General features: G+C 39.1%; 2 protein-coding genes across 2 annotated transcripts in view; one reads left to right on the top strand and one right to left on the bottom strand.

Moving 5' to 3' along the window:
- The window catches only part of COMMD8 (COMM domain containing 8), a 37653-nt gene extending 31312 nt beyond the window's left edge, over window positions 1-6341 (top strand). Inside the window, exon 5 of the mRNA XM_033425492.2 lies at window positions 4063-6341. Within this exon, the coding sequence (XP_033281383.1) occupies window positions 4063-4182 (120 nt within the window). The 3' untranslated portion in view covers window positions 4183-6341. The remainder of the gene's footprint in view (window positions 1-4062) is intronic.
- Window positions 1-22469, bottom strand: part of GABRB1 (gamma-aminobutyric acid type A receptor subunit beta1) — a 400458-nt gene that overhangs the window by 9907 nt on the left and 368082 nt on the right. Inside the window, exons 6-8 of the mRNA XM_004268298.4 lie at window positions 15036-15173; window positions 14776-14928; window positions 11641-11885 (exon numbers count right to left, since the gene is read on the bottom strand). Of these exons, the coding sequence (XP_004268346.1) occupies window positions 11641-11885; window positions 14776-14928; window positions 15036-15173 (536 nt within the window). The remainder of the gene's footprint in view (window positions 1-11640; window positions 11886-14775; window positions 14929-15035; window positions 15174-22469) is intronic.

Genomic DNA, 22469 nt, shown 5'->3' on the forward strand with positions numbered 1-22469 from the left:
ATTTTTAGATGTTAAGGCTTGCTTTACTGTTATACTCTTAAATAAACAGGCCTGCAAAGAAAACCTTTTAGCTAAGTCTTTGTGCATATCCGTAGTTATTTCCTCTGGCTAAACTGCCAGAAGTGTGATGGATGCATGGGTTGAAAGGACAGGCCTGGCTATACTTTGACTTTTGTGTCTCCACTGTTGTTCACTGTTGCTTCCTACCATTCCAGTGATACCTAGCCCAGGTTTCCTGGTTTTTCTCTATGCTATGCCCAGATAAACACTTTTGGAACTATAGGAATCGTGAGCACCTTTGGCCTATGATGTGGCTTTAACTTCAAGCTGATCTCCTTTGCATCTGGTTTACCTGGAGGGGACATGGCTCATTCATACAAATGAATTTGAAGTACTTCCAAGGACAATACAGGCAGCTGTGTTTAAATTTAGAGTTATTAGCACAGTGCCCGACTTACAGTCCGTGCTTTTAAATGCTCTCTAATGACACTGATCTCAGTAAACCCTTGTTGAAAGCCGTAGGTTTGGGTAGGCAAGCAAAGAACCTGGTGACAAAGAAAGAGCTAGAGAAAAGCTTGGGAAGAGGCAAAGACAAATGAAAGAAAAGATAACTAAGATTTGTTGCGTGTCCATCATCTGCCTAGCATTATGGTAGATGCTTCACATGTATTACTTGTTTAACACTTACAACAACAAACCACCTCCAGTTTATGCCCCAGTAAGTGCCAGACCTGAGATTACAACCCATGTCTTGTCTGATTCAATGCCCATGTGCTTTTTACTAAGAATGAACCACTTCACAGTCCTCGGCCATCATCACATCCTGCAGTGAATTTAGTGATGCAGTTGATAGCTTTAAGCTTCAAGTTGGTTGGAGAAAGAAATGGTGACTGAATCTGGCCTCTGTCTCTCCATTCTCACCTATCATCATTTCCCTTTGTGAAGCATTTTGCTGTAGTCTAACTAGGCTACCCACTGTGCCCTCACTTGGGACATCTATTGGCTTCTTTATTCAAGGAGTTATTATTAATTTTTGTTACTGTTGTTAGTAACTACTATTTATCGAATCCTACTGTGTAATTTATCAGTTATTTTTCAGACACTATGAAATCTATAATATTATCCTAGTTCAGCAGATGGGGAAGCCGAGGCTCAGACAGGTTAAGTAAATTGCCTAAGATTTAACAAATAATAAGTACCCAATTTGGAATTCAAACATAGGATACTCTTTGTCTCACATATCATTTATTTCCTCTTTGCACGTTAATCAATATGTTTTCTTCAAGGCTCAATTTAACATTTTACTTCCTCTGTGTACCTGTGTACCTTCCCTGATCATAGTGACCTCAAGAATTTTCTCTCTCTCCAAACCTTTATTGACGCTTACTATGAGCCAGCTACAGTGCTAGTTGTCAAGGATGTGTGTATGTGTGTGTGTGTATATATATATATATATATATATGTATAATATAGTGTAAATCTATGGTTAAAAAAGTCATGCATATGGAAGTTTATGTTACTAAAGAGGACAGTAGGGTTGAAGTGACAAGGAGCAAAGTCCTGGATTCATTAGAGATGGGACAAGTAGGTTAGAAGATTAGGTGATGCATGTGATTTGCTAGGTACTGTGGAACAGTCAAGAGAATCCTCGAACATGGATTTTGTCCTTGAGATAATAGTCTCCTTAGAGATACAAGAATATGACATAATATTGAAAGTGACAAGACTTTTAACCAAATGCTAAATGATACAGTATAGACCATGATTAGGGTGCATAAAAGTGAGAAATCATTGGGATTCATGGAAGGCTTCATGAGGAGGTGGGGCTTGTACTGAATCTTAAAGGATGGGTAGAGGAGAGAACACAGGATTGGGAGTTGAAATCTGCGTTCTCATCCTGGTTTTGTTATTAACTCAGTTTCATCATCCATAAATGAAAGGCTTTCACTAGGTAATCTCAAGGGCTTGTGTCTAATTTTTGACAGATTTTGCTTATGGAGAATATTCCAGGCAGAAGAAAATACTTGTAAAACGGAATCACCTGATCTGTACTGTATGCCTCATTAAGTTACATTATTATGAAATCCCTCTTAAGTAAACAAGTTGCTAGAATTTAGAATTAGCCAATGAAGCATAGAGATGCTCCTCATTAAGGAGAAGTCATGACAAACAAGGTACATTTTATTAAGATATTTTGGTTAACCTTGGTGCAGGCTCAGAGGTACTTATAAATTGCATGAAGTTTATTAGTTTGTGCAAATCCCTCTAAATATTCTGTCATCGGCCAGAAATCATAGCTTTAAATGGTTTGACATGTAAAATAATGAATCCCTTTCTGCAGCTACCCATGAAAGCTGATTTCATTACTGTATAGTTAAATTAACACTACCGTGTTCTTTATTTGGAAAAATAAGGAATGTCTTACAACCGTTATTGCCCATCTCCATTCTCTCTCCTACATAGTCTAGGACCTTTCCTAAAAGCTGGTGTTACAGGGTGTGTGTGTGTGTGTGATTTTGTGTGTGTGATGGTGTGCACAAGCATTTCTTCAGAGGTATGAAATTTCGTCCTCCACCCTCCAAGATTTTGCTGCCTGGTGAGGTGGATGTGTAGTAACCACATCACTGCTGACACCAGCAAGTTTCTGGTTGGCTTCTCCTTAACCCCTGCCCTTAGGAGAAGAGTAGCTTTCCCTTTGCCTCAGCCATATAAGGACACCCAGGGGATCCTGATATCCACAATCAGCACAGCTTTCCCAAAATAATATCCATGGGGAAAGCGGCCAGTGTGTCTTCGCGTCTTCAGAAGCAGCAAGGAGCCATGCTGGGCATTGCTTCAGCACCTGCAGTGGTGACGCTGCCTCATTGAACAAGGAAATATTGACATCTGAGTTGGGCATGACCCAGACATCGAAGATTTTCAAATCTTGAAACAGAAGGAAGTGAGGCAAATGAAAATGTTGACACACTGGAATTCTAGGGCAGACACAGCCTAACAGATTTCCTAAAGCGTTGCTGATTTTGGAATAACTGTTCAGTGAGATAATCATTCCCCACCCCTCATACTGCCATAGAGGAAGAGACCTGCCACTCCAGTTCCCCGGGAGACAAGCTCCGGGAGGAACACTTCAAGCTCTTTCACTGCTCGCCACTGACCTATCTTATGGGCACATTTGGAAGGAGGCGGGCATATGTGGCTCTGAGCCTCCTGGACTCTTCTCTCCCTCTGATCTGCCACCAGAGAAGGTGCAATCCATTTAGGGCCGTGCATGTTGAATCCACTGCTTTGGTGGGTAAAGCCTGCGGTTGTTCAGGGTTCTGGTGATTGGGGAGGTAAGTCTGTCTAATATTGGGGGGTAATGACTTAATTATATGACCACGTAATCCTCAAACCAACACCACGGATTCTCTTTAAGTTTAGAGCATCACTCAACCTAAATTTAGAGAAAAATGAGTATAATTATTATTAAGGCTTCAGGAGGGCCAATAAATAATGCTTTCTCTTCCCCTTCAGATAGATGATCAACATGCAAGATGTCTAATAAAGGGGAGCAGAGAACGTGGCTTTAGATCTGCAGCCCCAAGGGCTTGCTAATCTTTCATCCTCACCCCACTTCCTATTAGACAGGTATATTCATGGGTTACAAGAGGTAATTTTAGGTGTAGAATGGATAAGTGTTAAAACGTTAACAGTTCATTCATTCCCTCACTCATTTATTTAGTAAGTGTTTATTGAGTGCCTACTCTGTGTCAAGCACTGTCCCTGACACTGATGAAGGAATCAGCCTCTCCACGAGCAATAGGACGTCATGTCCCATGTTTTAGAATTTCAGGGATCTCAGTTAATAAAGCTCCTTAATCTTGTACACTCTCCTGTACAAACCCTGTGACTGCTCCCATCTCCTACTGGTTCTAAATGTTTTACTGGACAAATACTGTGACCTCTTTCAAACTCAGGTTGTTAGTTCTCTTTCTAACAGACTTTTTGAAATGCTTTCACTTGTGACCATGGGATCTGCCTTCTCACTGCCTGCTGAGTCTTTCTCTCATCTTCCTCCTGAAGGTCCCTCCTGAAGATACTCCTGACCACAGGCAAATCTTGGACGGGCTCACATATGAGGGCGCACCTGGGATTTCACTGCATAAAGACCTGAGATGGGGAGAGACAGCTTCTGGCTGGTGAACCCTCTCTTTCTTTCCTGCAGTACAGTGGTTCTCAATTACAATATCTTGCTTTCAAATTCTGAGAATGCAATAGTCTTGGGAAGATAACAGTGAACAAAAGAGATACAGTTCTTGAGTTGGCGCTTATACATTCTTACAGAGGAAACGGGCAATACCCTCTTTCCCCATAAAGTTTGTTTTTAAAAATTGAGTAGCATTATGAAGAAAATGAAACAGTGGTATATATTGCTTTTCACATATTTAGAAAAAATCTAACCAGCACACTAACTTGGTTACTTTGTATGTTTTTCTTAATATTACACTCATCCTATGTCATTATAATGAGTGAAAAATTTAAAGTAATTCATATTTCCTTTTTTTTTTTTTTTTTAAATCCTGGACCTTACTACAGGACAGCCTATACATGGATGTTTAAAGGCATCTCATTCTTCAAATGGTCAGAGCAGAACTTTTGATCCTCTCTCTTCTTATCCAACTGGTTCCTCCCCAAAATGTCCCACTAGAGTGTCGCTCCAGGAGGGCAGGGACTTTGTCTTATCCATTACTTCCCAAGACCTGAGAAAAGTGCTTGGCACTTATAGGAGCAGTCAGTAAATATCTACTGAATGAATGAATGATAGTACAGGGGGTAAAAAGGCGTGGTTAATTTTATGTGTCAACTTGGCTAGTCTATGGTGCCCAGTTATTTGGTCAAGCGCTAGTCTAGATGTCGCTCTGAAGGTATTTTGTAGATGTGATTGACATATTCAATCAGCTCCTGTAAGTAGAGGAGATTCAGCCTGATGATCTGCATGGCCTCATCCTAACCCTTAAAAGTCTTAAGAGCAAAAACTGAAGTTTCTCAGAAAAGAAATTCTGTCTCAGGCCTGAAACAGAAATCCCGCCTGAGTTTTCAGCACACTCTACAGATTTTGGACTTGCTTTCTTTACAGCTGCACGAGACAGTTCCTTAAAATAAATATCTTCTTGCGTGTATGTTGGTTCTGTTTCTGTTGGTTCCATTGGAGAACGCTGACTGATACAAAGGGGATGGCAAAAATCAGGAGGGTGACTAAAGCCCAGGAAACACTGACATGCTGGCTGTATTTCTTCCCTCTATAGAAACCCCAGGTGAATGTATACGTTTGTTTTCTAGTTTGGGTTTCACTTCTCTCCCACCCGTCCTGTCTCATTCACCCTCCCCTTCTCTCTGCCTCCAAAATACCCAAAGAATGCCTTAGGCTGTGAAAAATGCTGTCACTCACTGAACTGAACTCTTCTGGATATTTTCAATCAGGAAATATACCAGAACTCATTTCAGTGTAATTGGAATAAAATATAATCTAGTTGTCAGTGGCAGTTTTAAAACCCTGTTAAGAAATACCTCTAGGCTCAATCTACTTTGCAAACAGAAAGTGATTTCCTTACTGTTAACCAATTCAGTTAGATCCCCATTTACTGAGTGCTTCTGAAGTACAGAGCAGGAAGCCAAGTGAAGTGATGCTGGCCATGGAACGGGCTGTCCCTCCAGAAGCCTACAGTCGAATGAATGAAGCTGTCCAGTGTGCTCAGCTGCCTTCACCTGCAGAGCACAGAGAGCCACACAGCCACAACCTCCATCTGCGCATCCCGCTCCTGTAACGAACCGCATTTGTGATGTCGCTGTCAGTCATTAGCTCTCAATGACTCACGCACATACGGCCAGCTTATCTTTGATAAAGGAGGCAAGAATATACAATGGAGAAAAGACAGCCTCTTCAATAACTGGTGCTGGGAAAACTGGACAGCTACGTGTAAAAGAATGAAATTAGAACACTCCCTAACGCCATACACAAAAATAAACTCAAAATGGGTTAAAGACCTAAATGTAAGGCCAGACACTATAGAACTCTTAGAGGAAAACATAGGCAGAACACTCTATGACATAAATCACAGCAAGATCTTTTTTGACCCACCTCCTAGAGAAATGGAAATAAAAACAAAAATAAACAAATGGGACCTAATGAAACTTCAAAGCTTTTGCACAGCAAAGGAAACCCATAAACAAGATGAAAAGGCAACCCTCAGAATGGGAGAAAATATTTTCAAGTGAAGCAACTGACAAAGGATTAATCTCCAAGATATACAAGCAGCTCATGCAGCTCAATATCAAAAAAAAAAAAAAACCCAATCGAAAAATGGGCAGAGGACCTAAATAGACATTTCTCCAAAGAAGATATACAGTTTGCCAACAAACACATGAAAGGAAGCTCAACATCCCTAATCATTAGAGAAATGCAAATCAAAACTACACTGAGGTATCACCTCACACCAGTTAGAAAGGGCATCATCAGAAAATCTACAAACAACAAATGCTGGAGCGGGTGTGGAGAAAAGGGAACACTCTTGCACTGTTGGTGGGCATGTAAATTGATACTGCCACTATGGAGACCAGTATGGAGGTTCCTTAAAAAACTAAAAGTAGAACTATCATACAACCCAGCATTCCCACTACTGGGCATATACCCTGAGAAAACCATAATTCAAAAAGAGTCACGTACCACAATGTTCACTGCAGCTCTATTTACAATAGCCAAGACATGGAAGCAACCTAAGTGTCCATTGACAGATGAATGGATAAAGAAGATGTGGCACATATATACAATGGAATATTACTCAGCCATAAAAAGAAATGAAACTGAGTTATTTGTAGTGAGGTGGAGGCTAGTGACTGTCATACAGAGTGAAGTAAGTCAGAAAGAGAAAAACAAATACCGTATGCTAACACGTGTATATAGAATCTAAAAAAATAAATTGTTCTGAAGAACCTAGGGGCAGGACAGGAATAAAGATGCAGACGTAGAGAATGGACCTGAGGATACGGGGAGGGGGAAGGGTAAGCTGGGACGAAGTGAGAGAGTAGCATTGACATATATAAACTACCAAATGTAAAATAGGTAGCTAGTGGGAAGCAGCCGCATAGCACAGGGAGATCAGCTCGGTGCTTTGTGACCACCTAGAGGGGTGGGATAGGGAGGGTGGGAGGGAGGGAGATGCAAGAGGGAAGAGATATGGGGACATATGTATATGTATAACTGATTCACTTTGTTATACAGCAGAAACTAACACACCATTGTAAAACAATTATATTCCAATAAAGATGTTAAAAAAAAAAAGAGATGACAAGATATGCTCTCTGATGACATTGTTTGAACATCTGGGTATAGCCTCATGTGAAATTACAATCTTTGCTGGACCTTTTAGTTGTGTGGGCCAAAGAACTCCCCCACCCCTCTTTTTTTTTAAGCTAGTTAGATTTTATTAAGCCAGTAAGTTAGATTTCTCTCTCATTCACAAAAGAATCCTATCTTTTTGAGTATAGAAGAAATTGGAGACTAGATGCCAGAAAGAAGATGAGAGAGAGAGAGAGATTTTGAGATTCCTGGAAAGGAAAATTAGACTCTTAGGTTGCTGAAGGCCCTGAAGATTTGCTAAATTAAGCCACAACTAGAGAACAAAACATGGACCAAGCCAGATTTGGGCAGGGGTTTGAGGGCTGAAGAAGTTCATCAACTGTTAACACAGGCGGTCATTAGAAATCAGAGGCCCTGCCTGGATTTCTCCAGAATCCAAGATACTAAGTCAGAATGGTTAAAGTTTCATTAAAGGCTGATGGCAAGACAGTGATGTGGGGCGGAGCCCAGGCTCAAAGGCTAATATGCGTTATCAAGCTGGTCCAAGCTAGAACTGAGAGAGCTGTTTACATTTATGAAGACTGTTTTCACACGCATTTTGTATCCTGGAATTAATCACAATACAGACTTTATTTACATTTAGAAAGTTGTCTGAAGGTATAGAGGATTCACCATAGAGAATAGGAATGGGAGGAAAAGAAGCCAGATTACAGTATCAACATCTGGTTCTGAAGGGAAAAATTCTTCCTTGACTTTTGGGGTTCCAACTGTCCATTGGGCATGACTCTTCAGCAGGTTTCACCAGTGTCCCCCATGACTTAGAATGATGTTGAGTCAGTCTCTGGTCAGAGACCACCCATGCAACCATTCTATCTTAGGTGGATCTATTTGCAAATGGGCAGGCATTGTGGCCAGCAGATACAACTATTTGTTCCAGCTTAGTACAAAAATGGCCCCAAAGTAGCTTACTTACAGCTTAGTTGTACTGAGTAATCTATCTTTCAAAACTCTAAATACCATCTCTAGCTTCAAATGATGCCTGTGGGTTTTATGAATCTATTGTCTTTATCATGTTGGAGGTTGAAACTCTCCTAATGTCTGGATTGAGCACCTGTACTCATATAAAAAGATACTTCAGTGCAGTGGTGGAAATATAAATCAAGACAAAGCAAGCACTTCTGAAGCTTCAGTATAGATACCCTTGACAATACTGCCCAGCCTAGGCCATCAGAGTAATGTGTGATAAATGATCAATGCCACTCTATGCACTAGGGTACCAAGGCCGATATTAGGGATCCCTCAAATAAAAATTGTCTGGGACCAACCAGAACATATATGTCATTTGAATTCAACTGTTTATAAACATCTAAAAGGAAAGGGGAGGATCATCTAACCAATATAGTAAAGAAAAAATATAATATTTTCTATTTCTTAAATTTAACCAGAGGGTAACATTTTTAAATACCTCTTAGGTTACATCATTAACTTCACTGCTGGAGATGATGCGCTGAACAGATGAAGTGATACACTTGCTTTGTTATTGACACATTGTCTGCCTGAGCCCCTGGTTTTAGAATAGGATAAGGAAGTCAGGAACTGGAAAACCTAAGCAGCTACAGGCATGATTATAATTTCCTTGAGACAGTACTGGTCTATTATTATTCCGTCTAAATATGAAGAAGTTTATAAAAACTTACAACATGTTTTGGAGACTGTATTTATCTGATGCTATATCACTGTGATTCAGAAAGAATAACAGAGGTTGATAGAAAGTATGCTTGAAAACATGTCAAAAATCAAAGTGATAGAAAGAGTAAGTAAGTTTGGAGCAGAACCTAAAATGGACCATAGATAGTCTCCTTTTCTTACTTATTATGAATACATAAGAATTTTATAAAACATTGTGATGTAACACTCAATACCTTATGTGGTATCTAAGAACTCACCTTGAATGAAAAAGGCCTCTCTAGCAGTCATTCATTCAAAAAGTTCCTGTTTGGTATTTTCTCAGTTCTAGCCACCAAGGAAAGAACAATAAACATAATAGACAAGGACCCTGGTGCCTATCTTTGGGAAGCTTGGAGGTTAGCAGAGAGATAGAGGTTACAAAAATAATTACACAAATAAAATAATTACACATATACTCTATATTGTGGTAAGTCCTAAGGTGGAAAAGCACAGGATGTCATGAGAACAAATCACAAGGGTACAAAATATGAACCAACAGACATGTCAGTTAAGGCATTCCTGAGTTAGTAGCAATTATGGTAAGAACTGGAGCAATGGAAAGATTGAGAAGGCCAATATTACCTTCAGTCATACTAATTTTTTCTTCTGTGGTATGAAATCTGATTCTAATCCATCTAATAAAATTTTCAATTCTATGATTTCCACTGGCTCTTGTTTATAGTCTCAAATCCTAGTCTGATACTTCCCATCTCTTCATATATTATGTTAATCTTTTCCTATGGACTTTATTTTAAGCTGTTTTTTTTGTTTGTTTGTTTTGTTTTGTTTTTGTTTTTGTGGTACGCGGGCCTCTCACTGTTGTGGCCTCTCCCATTGCGGAGCACAGGCTCTGGACGCGCAGGCTCCAGCGGCCATGGCTCACGGGCCCAGCCGCTCCGCGGCATGTGGGGTCTTCCCGGACCGGGGCACGAACCCGTGTCCCCTGCATAGGCAGGGGGACTCTCAACCACTGCGCCACCAGGGAAGCCCCCTTAAAGTACTTTTAAAGCTGGTATGGCTACGATCAGATAATAGGAAGCTTCAACCTTTCTTCAAGATAAATGCTGTCCTGTCTTATTTTATAATCCATTCATAATTTTCTTTCCAGCCAGATCAGAAGTTTCTCAAGGGCAAGTATCATGCCTACTCCTTTTCCCATGGCATTAAGCATAGTGTTTTATACAAGAGTATAAATTTTGCCCATTTGGTTGAATCTGTATGTTTTCCTCATTTGTAATTTTCTAATTACCTGACAGTGTTTGCCAAATTTTGATATCCTACTAAAAAGCATGAAGAAACACCTTGAAGATTCATTATTTGACTTCTGCCTGATTCTCCAGCCACAACTCAAATTATTCTCTTTCTCCCTCACTTCCTATATTCTTGCTGCATTGGTCTTCTCTCAGTACTTTAACACGTCACACAATTCTTTGCCTAGAATGGACATGGCATGGTTGCTGCTTCCATCACTTAGGTGTCAGATCAGATGATAATTCCTCAAAGAGGTCTTCCTGATCACCTGATCAAAGTTCCCTGTTCCCTTGAACCTGACCCCACACATTCTCTTGCCCATTACTCTGTTTTACTTTCTTTGTAGCACTTCCTATTACCTGAAATTATGCTCTCGATACTCGCTTGTTTACTGCCTGTCTTTCCATGTTAGCATCTAAACTCCATCATTCAGAGCAGTACCCCCAATGCTCAGAATCGTGAATGAATATTTGAGTCGTTACCCTGTGTGCCATCTTGAAAACAATTTGTCTTGGATCCAGTATTTCAATGCACATAATTGTCAAATGATTTCAGTGAAAAATGCCACAGAAGTAGAGACTATAGGGATTTTTAAAAAGAATAAACAAAGCATTATTTTAATGCACAGTGAGAACACAGGTCATAAGATCTACCAGTGAAAAGCAAAGGAAAAATACTGACAATGTCTTGTATATGATAATAGCTAATACTTATTGAGTTCTTACTATGTACTAGGTATTGTTCCAAATAACAGACTTTAAAAGAAGTAACAAAACTCATTTAGTCCTTATGATAACTGAGAGATAGGTATACTATAGTAATCTCCATTTTATGGTTGATGACACTGAGAGCAGAGGTTAGATAAGGAGTTACACAGGTTGATTTGCCTGAAGTTCTAAAGCCGGTAAGTGGCAGACCTGGGAATTAAATCCAAGCAGTTTGATTCCATTCTGTGGTTGTAACCACCGTGCTATAATACCTCATTGCCACTTAGGAGTAAGAGTTTGTTCACTTTAGTTCTCTCATTTATTTATTAAGTAGGTCTGGAATTATTCTTTTGTGTATAGTTTCACAACTATATAATTTAAAATAAAGAATAATGGACTTAGGGTTGAGTTGCAGGCTCAGGTATGTTATTAAGCTATGTAAACTTCAACCTAACATCTTCAATTGTCAATTTTCAAATATGTGAAATGAAGGGTGGTTGGAGCCTTATTAAAGATAAACTAGTATTTCGTAATTTTTTTCTGTTATGAGAGCTCTGGGCATGATGCTGCTGCTGAATTTCTTCAGAAGAAGATTGTTGAGAATATTTAACATATTACCTGGACTTTATTCATCTCCAGTTTGTTCTTCTCATTAGCGCTCTGGTCTTGTTTGCCAGCTCCTTTTTTCTGAGGGCCTTTTCCAAAGAAGATGTAATTTACAAAGGCATATTCCAGCAAAGCCAGGAACACGAACACAAAGCAACCCATCAGGTAAATATCAATTGCTTTGACATAGGGGATCTTTGGCAGGGTCTCCCTGAGGTGAGTGCTGATGGTTGTCATTGTCAGCACTGTGGTGATTCCTATGAAACAGAAAGACACAGCTCAGCTGAACGCACTTGTTAAGTTCCCTTTTCAAGACTGAGAGGACAGATGCCGATCTCTTGTTGGTGCTCCAGAATGATGGCAGTAATGCAATAAACCACAGGGCAGAAAGGGCAGACAATTTGAAAGACAAAGCTGCAGGCTCCCTACGTAGTCCATAAGTAAATCATAAAATGGGATGCGCTGTGAGTGTTGGGTTGAAAACTGTTTTTTTAAAAAAATAATGCACAAAGGAAAAAGAAAAGTAGATGCAAATATTAAAATCTCATTGACATGCCCACTGCTTACTGTCAAATGTCCCTCATTCTGCTACGTGCCACCTCCTTCTTTCCTTCCTTCTCTCAGCGTCTCTGTCACGTCCCTCCTAAATCTGTCCTTGTAATACTAATCACCACAGCAGTCACTACCGAACTGAAAGTTGGTGACCGGTTTGAGGAGACCTATTTCATTGCATGCAACTGTAATACACACAGGTCACAGGGTCAGTATGGTCTTTTAAAGTTATAATGCATCATTCATAGTGAGTCAACATGAAAAGAAGAAACAAATAAGAAAGTTCATGACTTGCATCAAGTATTTGATATATGTATTTTAAAATATAACACAATCTTATTGCTTTTTTTTTTTCTTTTTCAAATATTACCTCTAGTTCCTTGATTCCAGAGACTAGAATGAATTAGTGCCCCGGAGTCAGGAAAAGACTTCCTAAAAATTTAACTTGTTAAAGAAATTTAAGAGTGTAGTCTTTTTAAAAGGAAGATTCTGCTTTGTCTACTTTGTTAAATATGGCATTCTTAACAATATAATGTTTGTGTGTCTGTATAATATTTTGTGTTGATTATGGTGATTAAATGATAATTGGGAAAAATAGGAAGTGATACTTATATCTAATACTAAAGTCTGCTGTAATACTAGTATTACACATTTGTATAGTGTTTTTGAAGTTTTAAACACTTACAGCTATGAACTATATGGCTGTCATAACAGCCTGCTGAGTGTGATAAGGCAGGTATATAATTCCCAGTTTATAGCTGAGTAAACAGAAACTCTGAGATTAGTTATTTTGCTGTAGATCACCCAGCTGGGGGCAAAAAGCAAGGAGGTATGAAGCAAAGGTATTTAAAATAAAAGCAGAGAGATGAAAAAGTAAAACGTGAAACTTGACGGAGGTCCTTAAAAATAAAGATAGCAAATGTGAAATGGATATTAAAGACAAAGGAGAACTGGCAAAGGGAATGGAAGTTACAAAATGAAAAGGGAAGAAAATAGTTTAGCACTCATTTGCCAGCCAGATTATTCTATGTAGATTCCCTGATTTGACTACTAAACTTGAGGAGAACAGATAAAGTAGGAAGTCTGAACTACCATACGAAAGGTTAAAATAGTTTAGATCAGTGATAAATTTAAATGTCTGGACTGATATTAAATGCCATCATGAGTGGTGCTATTTATTTCTTTGAATAAAATTTTAAATTTCCCCTAATATAATTCTACCTAATGTTCTGTACAGAAGCAATAATTCATTAAAATCTACTAATTCCACTACTGCTTCTACTCCTTGGCTTAAATTTTTTAAGCAAGAAGGGCTAGTAAATAAATGTCTTTTTCACTTAGATAAGGTTTTAAATACCTTAGGTTTTACATTTCAAAGAACAGGTTTATTCAGCAGCTGCATAGGCTGACACCTCTAATCAAAATATTATTAGCTTTGAGGATAGATGTGTAAAGAGAACCACAATTCATGACCTTGGTAGTTCATATTCCCTACTGTAGACACTGTCCGATGTTTTTTCTTTAACCATAGCGTATACACATATTCAAATAATATGTGCAGATACATGTGTATGATATGATAAATTATTTGTCTACTTTCCTTAGTCTTGTAATGTTCAAAGGTTGATAAGGGGCTGCCCACACTTGACTTTGTGAGCCTTATATACTCAACCAATAGAGATGAGCTGTAGAGTTGACAATTAGTCTAGGGGTGAAAGGGTATGCTGATCATCTAATCCAGTTCCGTAGTCTCAGAAGAGAAGAGCTGTATATGTTAGCTTAGTAATAAATGATGTTCTTTTGCATATGTGTGTGTGTGTGTGTGTGTGTGTGTGTGTGTGTGTCTGTAAATAAACCCCAGAAAGTGATAACTGAAATGGCTCTAGGGTCAAATACGAGGTAGACCCACACATACCCAGACACATCAGACAGACCTTACATATTCTAACTTTCCAAGGAATCCTTTAAAATCTCAAATATAGCCTTTTAGCTTACAGCAATTACTCAACCATGGCAAGATTAGTTCTGAATTCTGTTTTGCTGGGAAGGAAACCATTTTTTATTCTGTCCTGATCACAGATCATTAATATAGCTGATGAATTGTCTGTGCCTTATTCAAGTAGAAGGAGCTCTATTTAAAGGAGACAGAGCAATACAATTTAACTATAGTTAATATTTGAAAGATAATATTGACATGGCTTGTTAATGGTCACAAGGTTTAGCTTTCTCCAAATCCAGTTGAGAATAATGCAATAATGTTCTCCACTGTAAAGAGAAGGAACCAAAGAAGAAATCACAAAGTTAGTAAAATATTAGTGTAATGAGAATTTTAAAAGAAGCACTAAGAAGCACTTCTATAGTGTTGAATGTACTCCAAGATTTGTGTTTTATTTTGGTAAAATGATAAAAAGATATTACGTTGTAAAACATTCACCCCTGTAAGTGCTTACACATAGATGTTTTATTATCCAGCACTCTTACGGTAATCTCATTCTCTGGCTCTCTGTGAGAGACACCCTGGCCTGTAATTCTTATCATTGGTTGTTATTTGACGTTAAATCCCACCAGCTCTCTGTAGTGCTGGGAATGCATTACCTAGTGCGACTCTGGCTGCAGAGGCATCATAGTTGATCCAAAACGACACCCAGGACAGAATTGTAATCAGTGTGGAAGGCATGTAGGTTTGCAAAATGAAGTAACCAATGTTTCTCTTTAGACGAAAACTTAGTGACAGTCGTGGATATGCCCCTGAGTGAAAAAAATAAAAATAAAAGAAAAGAAAATCAGATGGTCATTTGGTGGGAGCCATCTCCTTTCTCATCATCGCTAGTTCATTTTGGGGGAAACATCCTCACCTGTTGTGAACTCCACCTTCTTGGACACCATCTTATAGTCAACAATTGAAAACTGAGGAAGCTCAATTTTATTCACTCCTGTTACTGCTCCTTCTCCTCCATTCCAGTAAAACTCAATGTCATCCGTGGTGTAGCCATCTGAAACCAGGAAACAGCAGAGTTAAACAGAATTCAGTTGGCCTAGAAATTCATTTTGAAGACAGTTGGGGATTTGGAGAGAAATTTCCCAGCAATTGATGATAAGATGATTTTGCTTTAAATTGGGATAACATAAGAGGTTTCATGTTGAGTGCTGTTTCTGACAGGCTGGTTGTGGCTGCCTTGAGAAGATGGATATACTTGGCTTTACTGAACATAACCTCTGTGATCATTCAGTGATATCTGATATCACCGCTGCATATCTATTCTCATTGTGTCCACTAAGGGGCACTCTTCGGTTAGATTGAGGGATGCCTGAATTCTAGGTGCCTGGGCATAGATTTTGACTGTGTGTTATTTAACAACAACAAGTATAATAACTGAGCACATATTTGTTAAAAGGGGAACAGAAAGGATAAAGGGATGGAGTATAATAAAAGATCAAATTAGTACAGACCCATTAAATGATCAAGACATTCAAAGAAGAGTATACATTTTTCAAAGAAAATTAGGTAAGCTTCTCTTTATAGCCTTTGATTATAGCTAATATATAGGTGAAAATTTTAGTAAATATGTGAATTTTTGATCATATTGTTATATCTTAATACTTATGTTAGTGAGGTTTAAGTAATTTAAGGCAAATGTGTAGAGGATTGTAGATTGTGGTAGAAGGATCTATCTTGAAATCTATTCCCCCTTCCAGTTCTGCTCCCAATTGCCATGGGTCTGCTTGGGTTGTGGTCATACATCAGAGTAGCTTGCATTAAAAAAATGTATTAATATATTAAAAAATCTAAAAATCATTTAAAACATATAGAAGGCTTTATATTTGTATCTATCTGCTAGAGACAAAAAAAGATCTTTCTAAGGTTATTTTTATTGACCTCAAATAAAAAAGCATCAAATCCTTTTCCATTAGAATTACTAAGGCTTATGTTTCAAAAGTAACCATATACTGTAGTAGATATTTTGCCTACTAACTTTTGATTAAGCCAGAAACATTTTCTCAAGAGATAAAGAGTAATATATTTAAGATTTAGAAGTTGAATGCCAAGTGCCAAAGAATCACCATCAACATATCGCTGAAAGAAAATTTAAGGTCTTCTTCATTTTTATTTTGAGGGGAAATAAAATTTACTTTACTGTTTAAAACACTTCTAGCTTCTCTTCAAAAAGCTCTTTTTTGAATTCTTATCCCTGAACTCATTGCACTCACAACTGTCTTGTATTTGTTACTTTTGCCACTCTATACAGGTTATTATTTACTATAATATGTTTCAATTTGTTTTATTTTATTTCTCTTAAAACCATCTTCTAGTTCAAGAACTTGCCCTTTCTTCAAAGGGTAATCTTTCATATTCAGTAACCTATTTTACAATGACCCAAGTAGAGCATAGAAGTGGAAGATATTTACTTTTAGATATAATCTTTGGTGTCCGAGAGGCTGTGAGACCCTCGATACCCACTGGACTTAGAGCAATCTACATGGAACTAATTGGCGTGTTGGGGATTTCCACCAAATTTAGGTATGGCTCTGTAAGACTGATTCTTAACATCTCTTTGAGAATCTGATAAAACCTTCTGAACTCAAGAGAATGAGAAGACAAGCCACAGATTGGGTGAAAATATATACAAAAGACACATCTGATAAAGGACTGTTATCCAAAATATACAAGGAGATCTTAAACCTTGACAGTAAGAAAACAAAAAACCTGATTAAAAATGGGCCAAAGACCTCTTAACAGACATCTCACCAAAGGAGATATACAGATCGCAAATAAGCATATGAAAAGATGCTCCACATGACATGCTGTTAGTGAAACGCAAATTAAAACAATAATGTGGGCTTCCCTGGTGGTGCAGTGGTTGAGAGTCCGCCTGCCGATGCAGGGGACACGGGTTCGTGCCCCGGTCCAGGAGGATCCCACATGCCACGGAGCGGCTGGGCCCGTGAGCTATGGCCGCTGAGCCTGCGCGTCCGGAGCCTGTGCTCCGCAGCGGGAGAGGCCACAACAGTGAGAGGCCCGCATACCGCAAAAAAAAAAAAAAAAAAAAACAATAATGTGATGCTACTGTACACCTATTAGAATCGTCAAAATCTGGAACACTGACATCACCAAATGCTGGAGAGGATGTGGAGCAGCAAGAACTCTCATTCATTGCCGGTGGAAATGCAAAATGGAACAGCCACTTTGGAAGAGATTCTGGTAGTTTCTTACAAAACTAAACACACTCTAATCATATGACCTAGCAATCTTGCTCCTTGGTTTTTAGCCAAAGTAATTGAAAACTTGTGTCTACACAAAAACCTGTACACAGATGTTTACAGTAGCTTTATTCATAATTGCCAAAACTTGGGAGCAACCAAGATGTCCTTTGGTCCTTTGATACTGTCGTACACATAGGTACTGGTATATTTCTCAGTGTTAAAAGGAAATGAGCTATCAAGCCACGAAAAAACATGCAAGAAACTTAAATGCATATTATTAGGTGAAAGAAGTCAATGTGAGAAGGCCACATACTGCATGATTCAACTATGTGACATTCTGGAAAAGGCAAAACTATGGAGACGGTAAGATCAGTGGTTGCCAGGGGTTGGGGGTGGGGAGGGATGAATGTACGGAACACAGATCCTTAGAGAGCAATGAAAATACTCCGTATGTTACTATAGTGGGAGACAAATGTCATTATGCATTTGTCTAAACCCACAGAATGGACAACACTAAGAGTGAACCTGAAAGTAAATTATGGACTCTGGGTGATAATGCTGTGTCCACATCATTTCATCAATTGTAACAAATGCACCACTTTGGTGGAGGATGTTGATAACAGGGGAGGCTATTCATGTGTGGCAGCAGGGAGTATATGGGAAATCTCCGTACCTTCCCCTCAATTTTGCTGTGAACATAAAACTGCTTTAAAAGATATTCTTAAAAAAACTTCTGAACAAACTCTACAGAAAAACATACATATAATACATATGTATAGATAGATAAATAAATACAATTTGATGGTAATTTCAGAGAATCATGGCTTCCCCTGGAGCCTATTTAAGTGTTCTAGAATAAGAACCTCCTCTCTGAGGGCAAATGGCTAGTGGCAACACGACAGCTTAAACTCAACCCTGATGCCCTTCCTTCCACTTCCGATTCAACTATGAACTTCTAAGCCCAGCATGAAGTGGGATCTGGGGAATGTGAGGTCTCAGCTCTGTCTGGATCTAGTAGCCAATGATGTCATGGGATGTTTTTCCCCTCAGGGACAGGAGAGAACTGGGGGACTACTGGCATGGGGTACTTGGATGGGGTTAGAACAGTGAGATTAAGGAAGAAAGCTGGGTGCACGGATTCGGGGGGACTAGTAAATGAAGGCTGCTGCCCCTTGTGTGACTCTGTGGAGGAACTGCTGTTTTCACAGTGCTTTAATAAGATGTAGGAGAGTTTAAAAAGTGGGGAGAGAGAGGAAGAGAGAGAGAGAGACTACCTCCTGGCGCATCAGTAGGGGAATGACAGCTTGCCTGGAGCCCACCATGGCTTTCATCTAGCTAGAACACTGTTTCCATTTACGGCGCTCGGGCAGCTGGGTCCAAATCCCAAGGGATATGCAAGAGAAACACAACGATATTTATAAGAAAACCCAGTCATCCTACAGAAGGAAAACAAGCATAAGATCCAGAATAGATGGCTCCTCCTGAGAAGAACTGGTGGAGGAAGCAGATGATAGTTTGAACTTTTCATTTCCCATCTTTATTCAAAATTTGGGAACATATAAGGATATCTGATGAGAGCACAAAAGCTTCCTTACTTCCTTGTACTAAAACCCATAGTTTTCAATTTAAAAAGAGTGTTAGATAAATTGAAAAGAAGATGGCCACTGATGAGGCCAGGTTAGTGGACTGGAAGACAGTTTGAACAAAATTATAGAAATTTGGAAAGCATAAGCGCTTTGAAAGACTCATCTAGGAGAGCTAACATATGAATAGTGGGCATTCTTGACAGAAGAAGAGGAGCCATAATACACAAAGAGAAAATACAAATTTCCCTGAATTTAATAAACTGTTTTGCATATTGAAGGGCTCATTATATTATGTAACCGTGATACCACTCCTGAACTCCAAGGGTAAAAGAATAATTTTACAATCTTCCAGACACAAAGTACAAGGTATTTTCACAGGAAAAACTCTCAGATTTCTGAAAGGAAAGGATTATAGAATAACAATTCAGAACATCTAGAGTAAAGGCAAAAGGACAGCAACTCAGAGACTCAAGAGTCCCATTCCCCACAAAAATACCACTTCTTTCCAGAGAAGAATTCCAGAGAAGAATATATCACCCAGGGACCTGTTTGAGGAAATTATTCCTACAGAAGACTCCAATGAAACAAATGAATCAGGATGGATAACTAAGACATTATCAGGGAAAGCTCGTTGGAAACAGGGGGGTTGTAAAGAATTATAAGACTACTTTGCTCAAATCTATGCAAACACATTTGAAAATTTGAATAAAATGGATAATTTTCTTGTAAGAAAAGCACTTGCTAAAGCCCAAATCAGGAGAGACAGAAGATCAAAGTAGTTTGTTACCCCCTACAAACAAATAAACACCAGACTCAAACATTTAAGACTGATTATTCTATTTCTACTTAAACAGTTCCAAAGTATAGGGGAAAAATGAAAACTTCCAAATTGTTCTCATAAACTAAGGAGAACATATTAGCAAAACAAGATCCAGCAGTACATTAAATAACAATGCATAACTAGTGGGGTTTATTCTAGGAGTGCAAATGATTCAATATTAGAAAATCTAGTAATATACTTCATTATATTAACAGATCTAAGGAGAAAAAAGCATATGATTATATACACAGGTGCTAAAAAGGCATTTGACAAAATTTAATAGCCAGTCTGTTTGTTTTTTAACAAAACAAACATCACTCAATAAATATGCATAGATGGATATTTCCATAACATGGTAAGACATATCTATCTCACGCTCAAAGCCAGAATCACGCTTACTGTGGAAACACTAGAATATTCCCATGAAAGTTAAGAACAAAATAAGAGTGTCCACTACCATTGCTATTATTTTTAACATTGTTCTGGAAATACTAGCCATTAGGTAAAAGAAAGAAAATTGAACTATAAAGTTGGAAAACTGCTGGTTAAACTATTAAGATTTGCTAATTATACCACTGTATATCCAGTAAACCCCAAAGAATTAACTGAGAGACTTTTACGAACAATAGAATTAGTATGATTATGGGGTACAAAATTACTACACAGAAATGGGTAGCTTTCATGTATAAAAACAAAAATTTATAATGGAAGAAAAGACCCTTTTTATAATAGAGACAAGAAATATCTAGTAATAAACTTAGAAACAGGCAAGACTTATATGAAGCAACATTTGAAACACTTTTGAAAAGCACAAAAGAAGCCTTGAACAAATAAAAAGACATACCATGTTTTGAATAGGAAGACTCAACATCATTAAGTTCGTTTACAACTTAATGTGATTGCCTAGTAATACCAATGAGCTTTTCGTTTTGGGAACTAGACAAAGTGATTCTAAAGTTAAAATAAACAGATTGGAAAATCTAAGACAGCTCTAAAAAATAAGACTCCTGGCTTTGTGCTACTGACCTTAACCTGACAACCAGGCACTAACCTATGTGTGTCTTACTCATTCAATGAGTAGGTGTTTATTGAGTGCTGACTATGTGCCAGGGGGTGGAAAGTTACCGTGGCTGCAGTGGTGAATAAAACTGACGTGGCTCCTGCCCTCTTGGAGCTTGCATATTTCATGTAAAATGTTACATATTTCACCACAAAATTCCTTTCTAAATCCTTCTGTATGGATTGTTTTTTTTTTTTTTTTTTTTTTTTGCGGTACGTGGGCCTCTCACTGTCGTGGCCTCTCCCGTTGCAGAGCACAGGCTCCGGACGCGCAGGCTCAGCAGCCATGGCTCACGGGCCCAACCACTCCGCGGCATGTGGGATCTTCCCGGACCGGGGCACGAACCCGTGTCCCCTGCATCGGCAGGCGGACCCTCAACTACTGCGCCACCGGGGAAGCCCTAGATTGGCTTTCTTTAGCATGTGTTTTAATCTTCAGGAAAGCTTTGCAACAAGGTAGTGGATAAGATTTGGGTAGCCTTACTAAATGAAGTTAAGTGATGTCAAAGGTGATATTTGAGGCACTCCTTTTGTTGGTGCAGCTCATACAGTATAGATGGCTCTGGAACCAGGAATCCTGGTTTTAGCTTTCTGTGGTCCTGAAGTCAACACATGGCAGGAGCTACCTGACTACCAGCTTCCCGACTGTGGTGAAGCCATCAGTCCCCTTGGAGGGCCGGTCTGCACTGTGATACTGGGAGTCATTTCTAGTTGCCCAGCCTAGAGCCTACTACATCCATCTTTTGATTTTGTAAGCACCACTTCCTTCTATTGAAAGTCTTTCTGCTTAAGCTAGCCAAATGGACTTCTGTTATATGCAGCAGAATCTGGATTGATACATTCTCTTTCTCTTCTGGGGAAGAATTATTTGCTCCAGATTTGGAATTACCAGAGCTTTCCAGGAAAACCTCTGTTGGCTTGTGCTGGTCATTCATTTGCTGTTTCTGTGCCTCTCCTGCTTTCTATACTCTGCTCTGTACCCCTGGGGCTGGGCTCCCTCTCTCTCTGGCTTCCTGTTAGATGCTGCCCCTAGGAAGAATAGGCTGAAGATTAGAAGGTAGAAGGGGGAGGCGAGCCTCTTGATTCTGTCTCTGGCAGTGTGGCAGTGTTGCTGGTGATTGCTGCCAGGTCAGTGGAGTGATTCCAGACTCTTACGGCCCCTCTTCTGGAAACTCTGCAAACAACCAGAACAGCATTTCTAATAGGATCCAACAAATTCAGGCTCATGGGCACTTGTTTCTGGCTCTTCCTCCTTTAACACCCTTTTTTCCTTCTCTCTTTTGCTTTTCCAGCTCATCCAACCTTTGTAACCAATTCTCTCTATTAAATTCCCTATTTGAAAAAACTTGAGTGGTTTCTGCTTTCCAATGAGCTCCTGTCACATAGTGTATCTTATCATGCAAATATTTCATCTGTTTACATAGCTTTGTGTTTGTCTCTGCCTTTTGTCTCCTTCATGTCTCATTATATTATACACTTTTTGAAAGCAAAGACCTTCTTTTATTTATTTATTTATTTTTTGCGGTACGCGGGCCTCTCACTGTTGTGGCCTCTCCCGTTGCGGAGCACAGGCTCCGGACGCGCAGGCTCAGCAGCCATGGCTCACGGGCCCAGCCGCTCCG

This window comes from Orcinus orca, chromosome 4 (genome assembly GCF_937001465.1).
Source record: "Orcinus orca chromosome 4, mOrcOrc1.1, whole genome shotgun sequence".
In the NCBI taxonomy this organism is placed as follows: Eukaryota; Metazoa; Chordata; class Mammalia; order Artiodactyla; family Delphinidae; genus Orcinus; species Orcinus orca.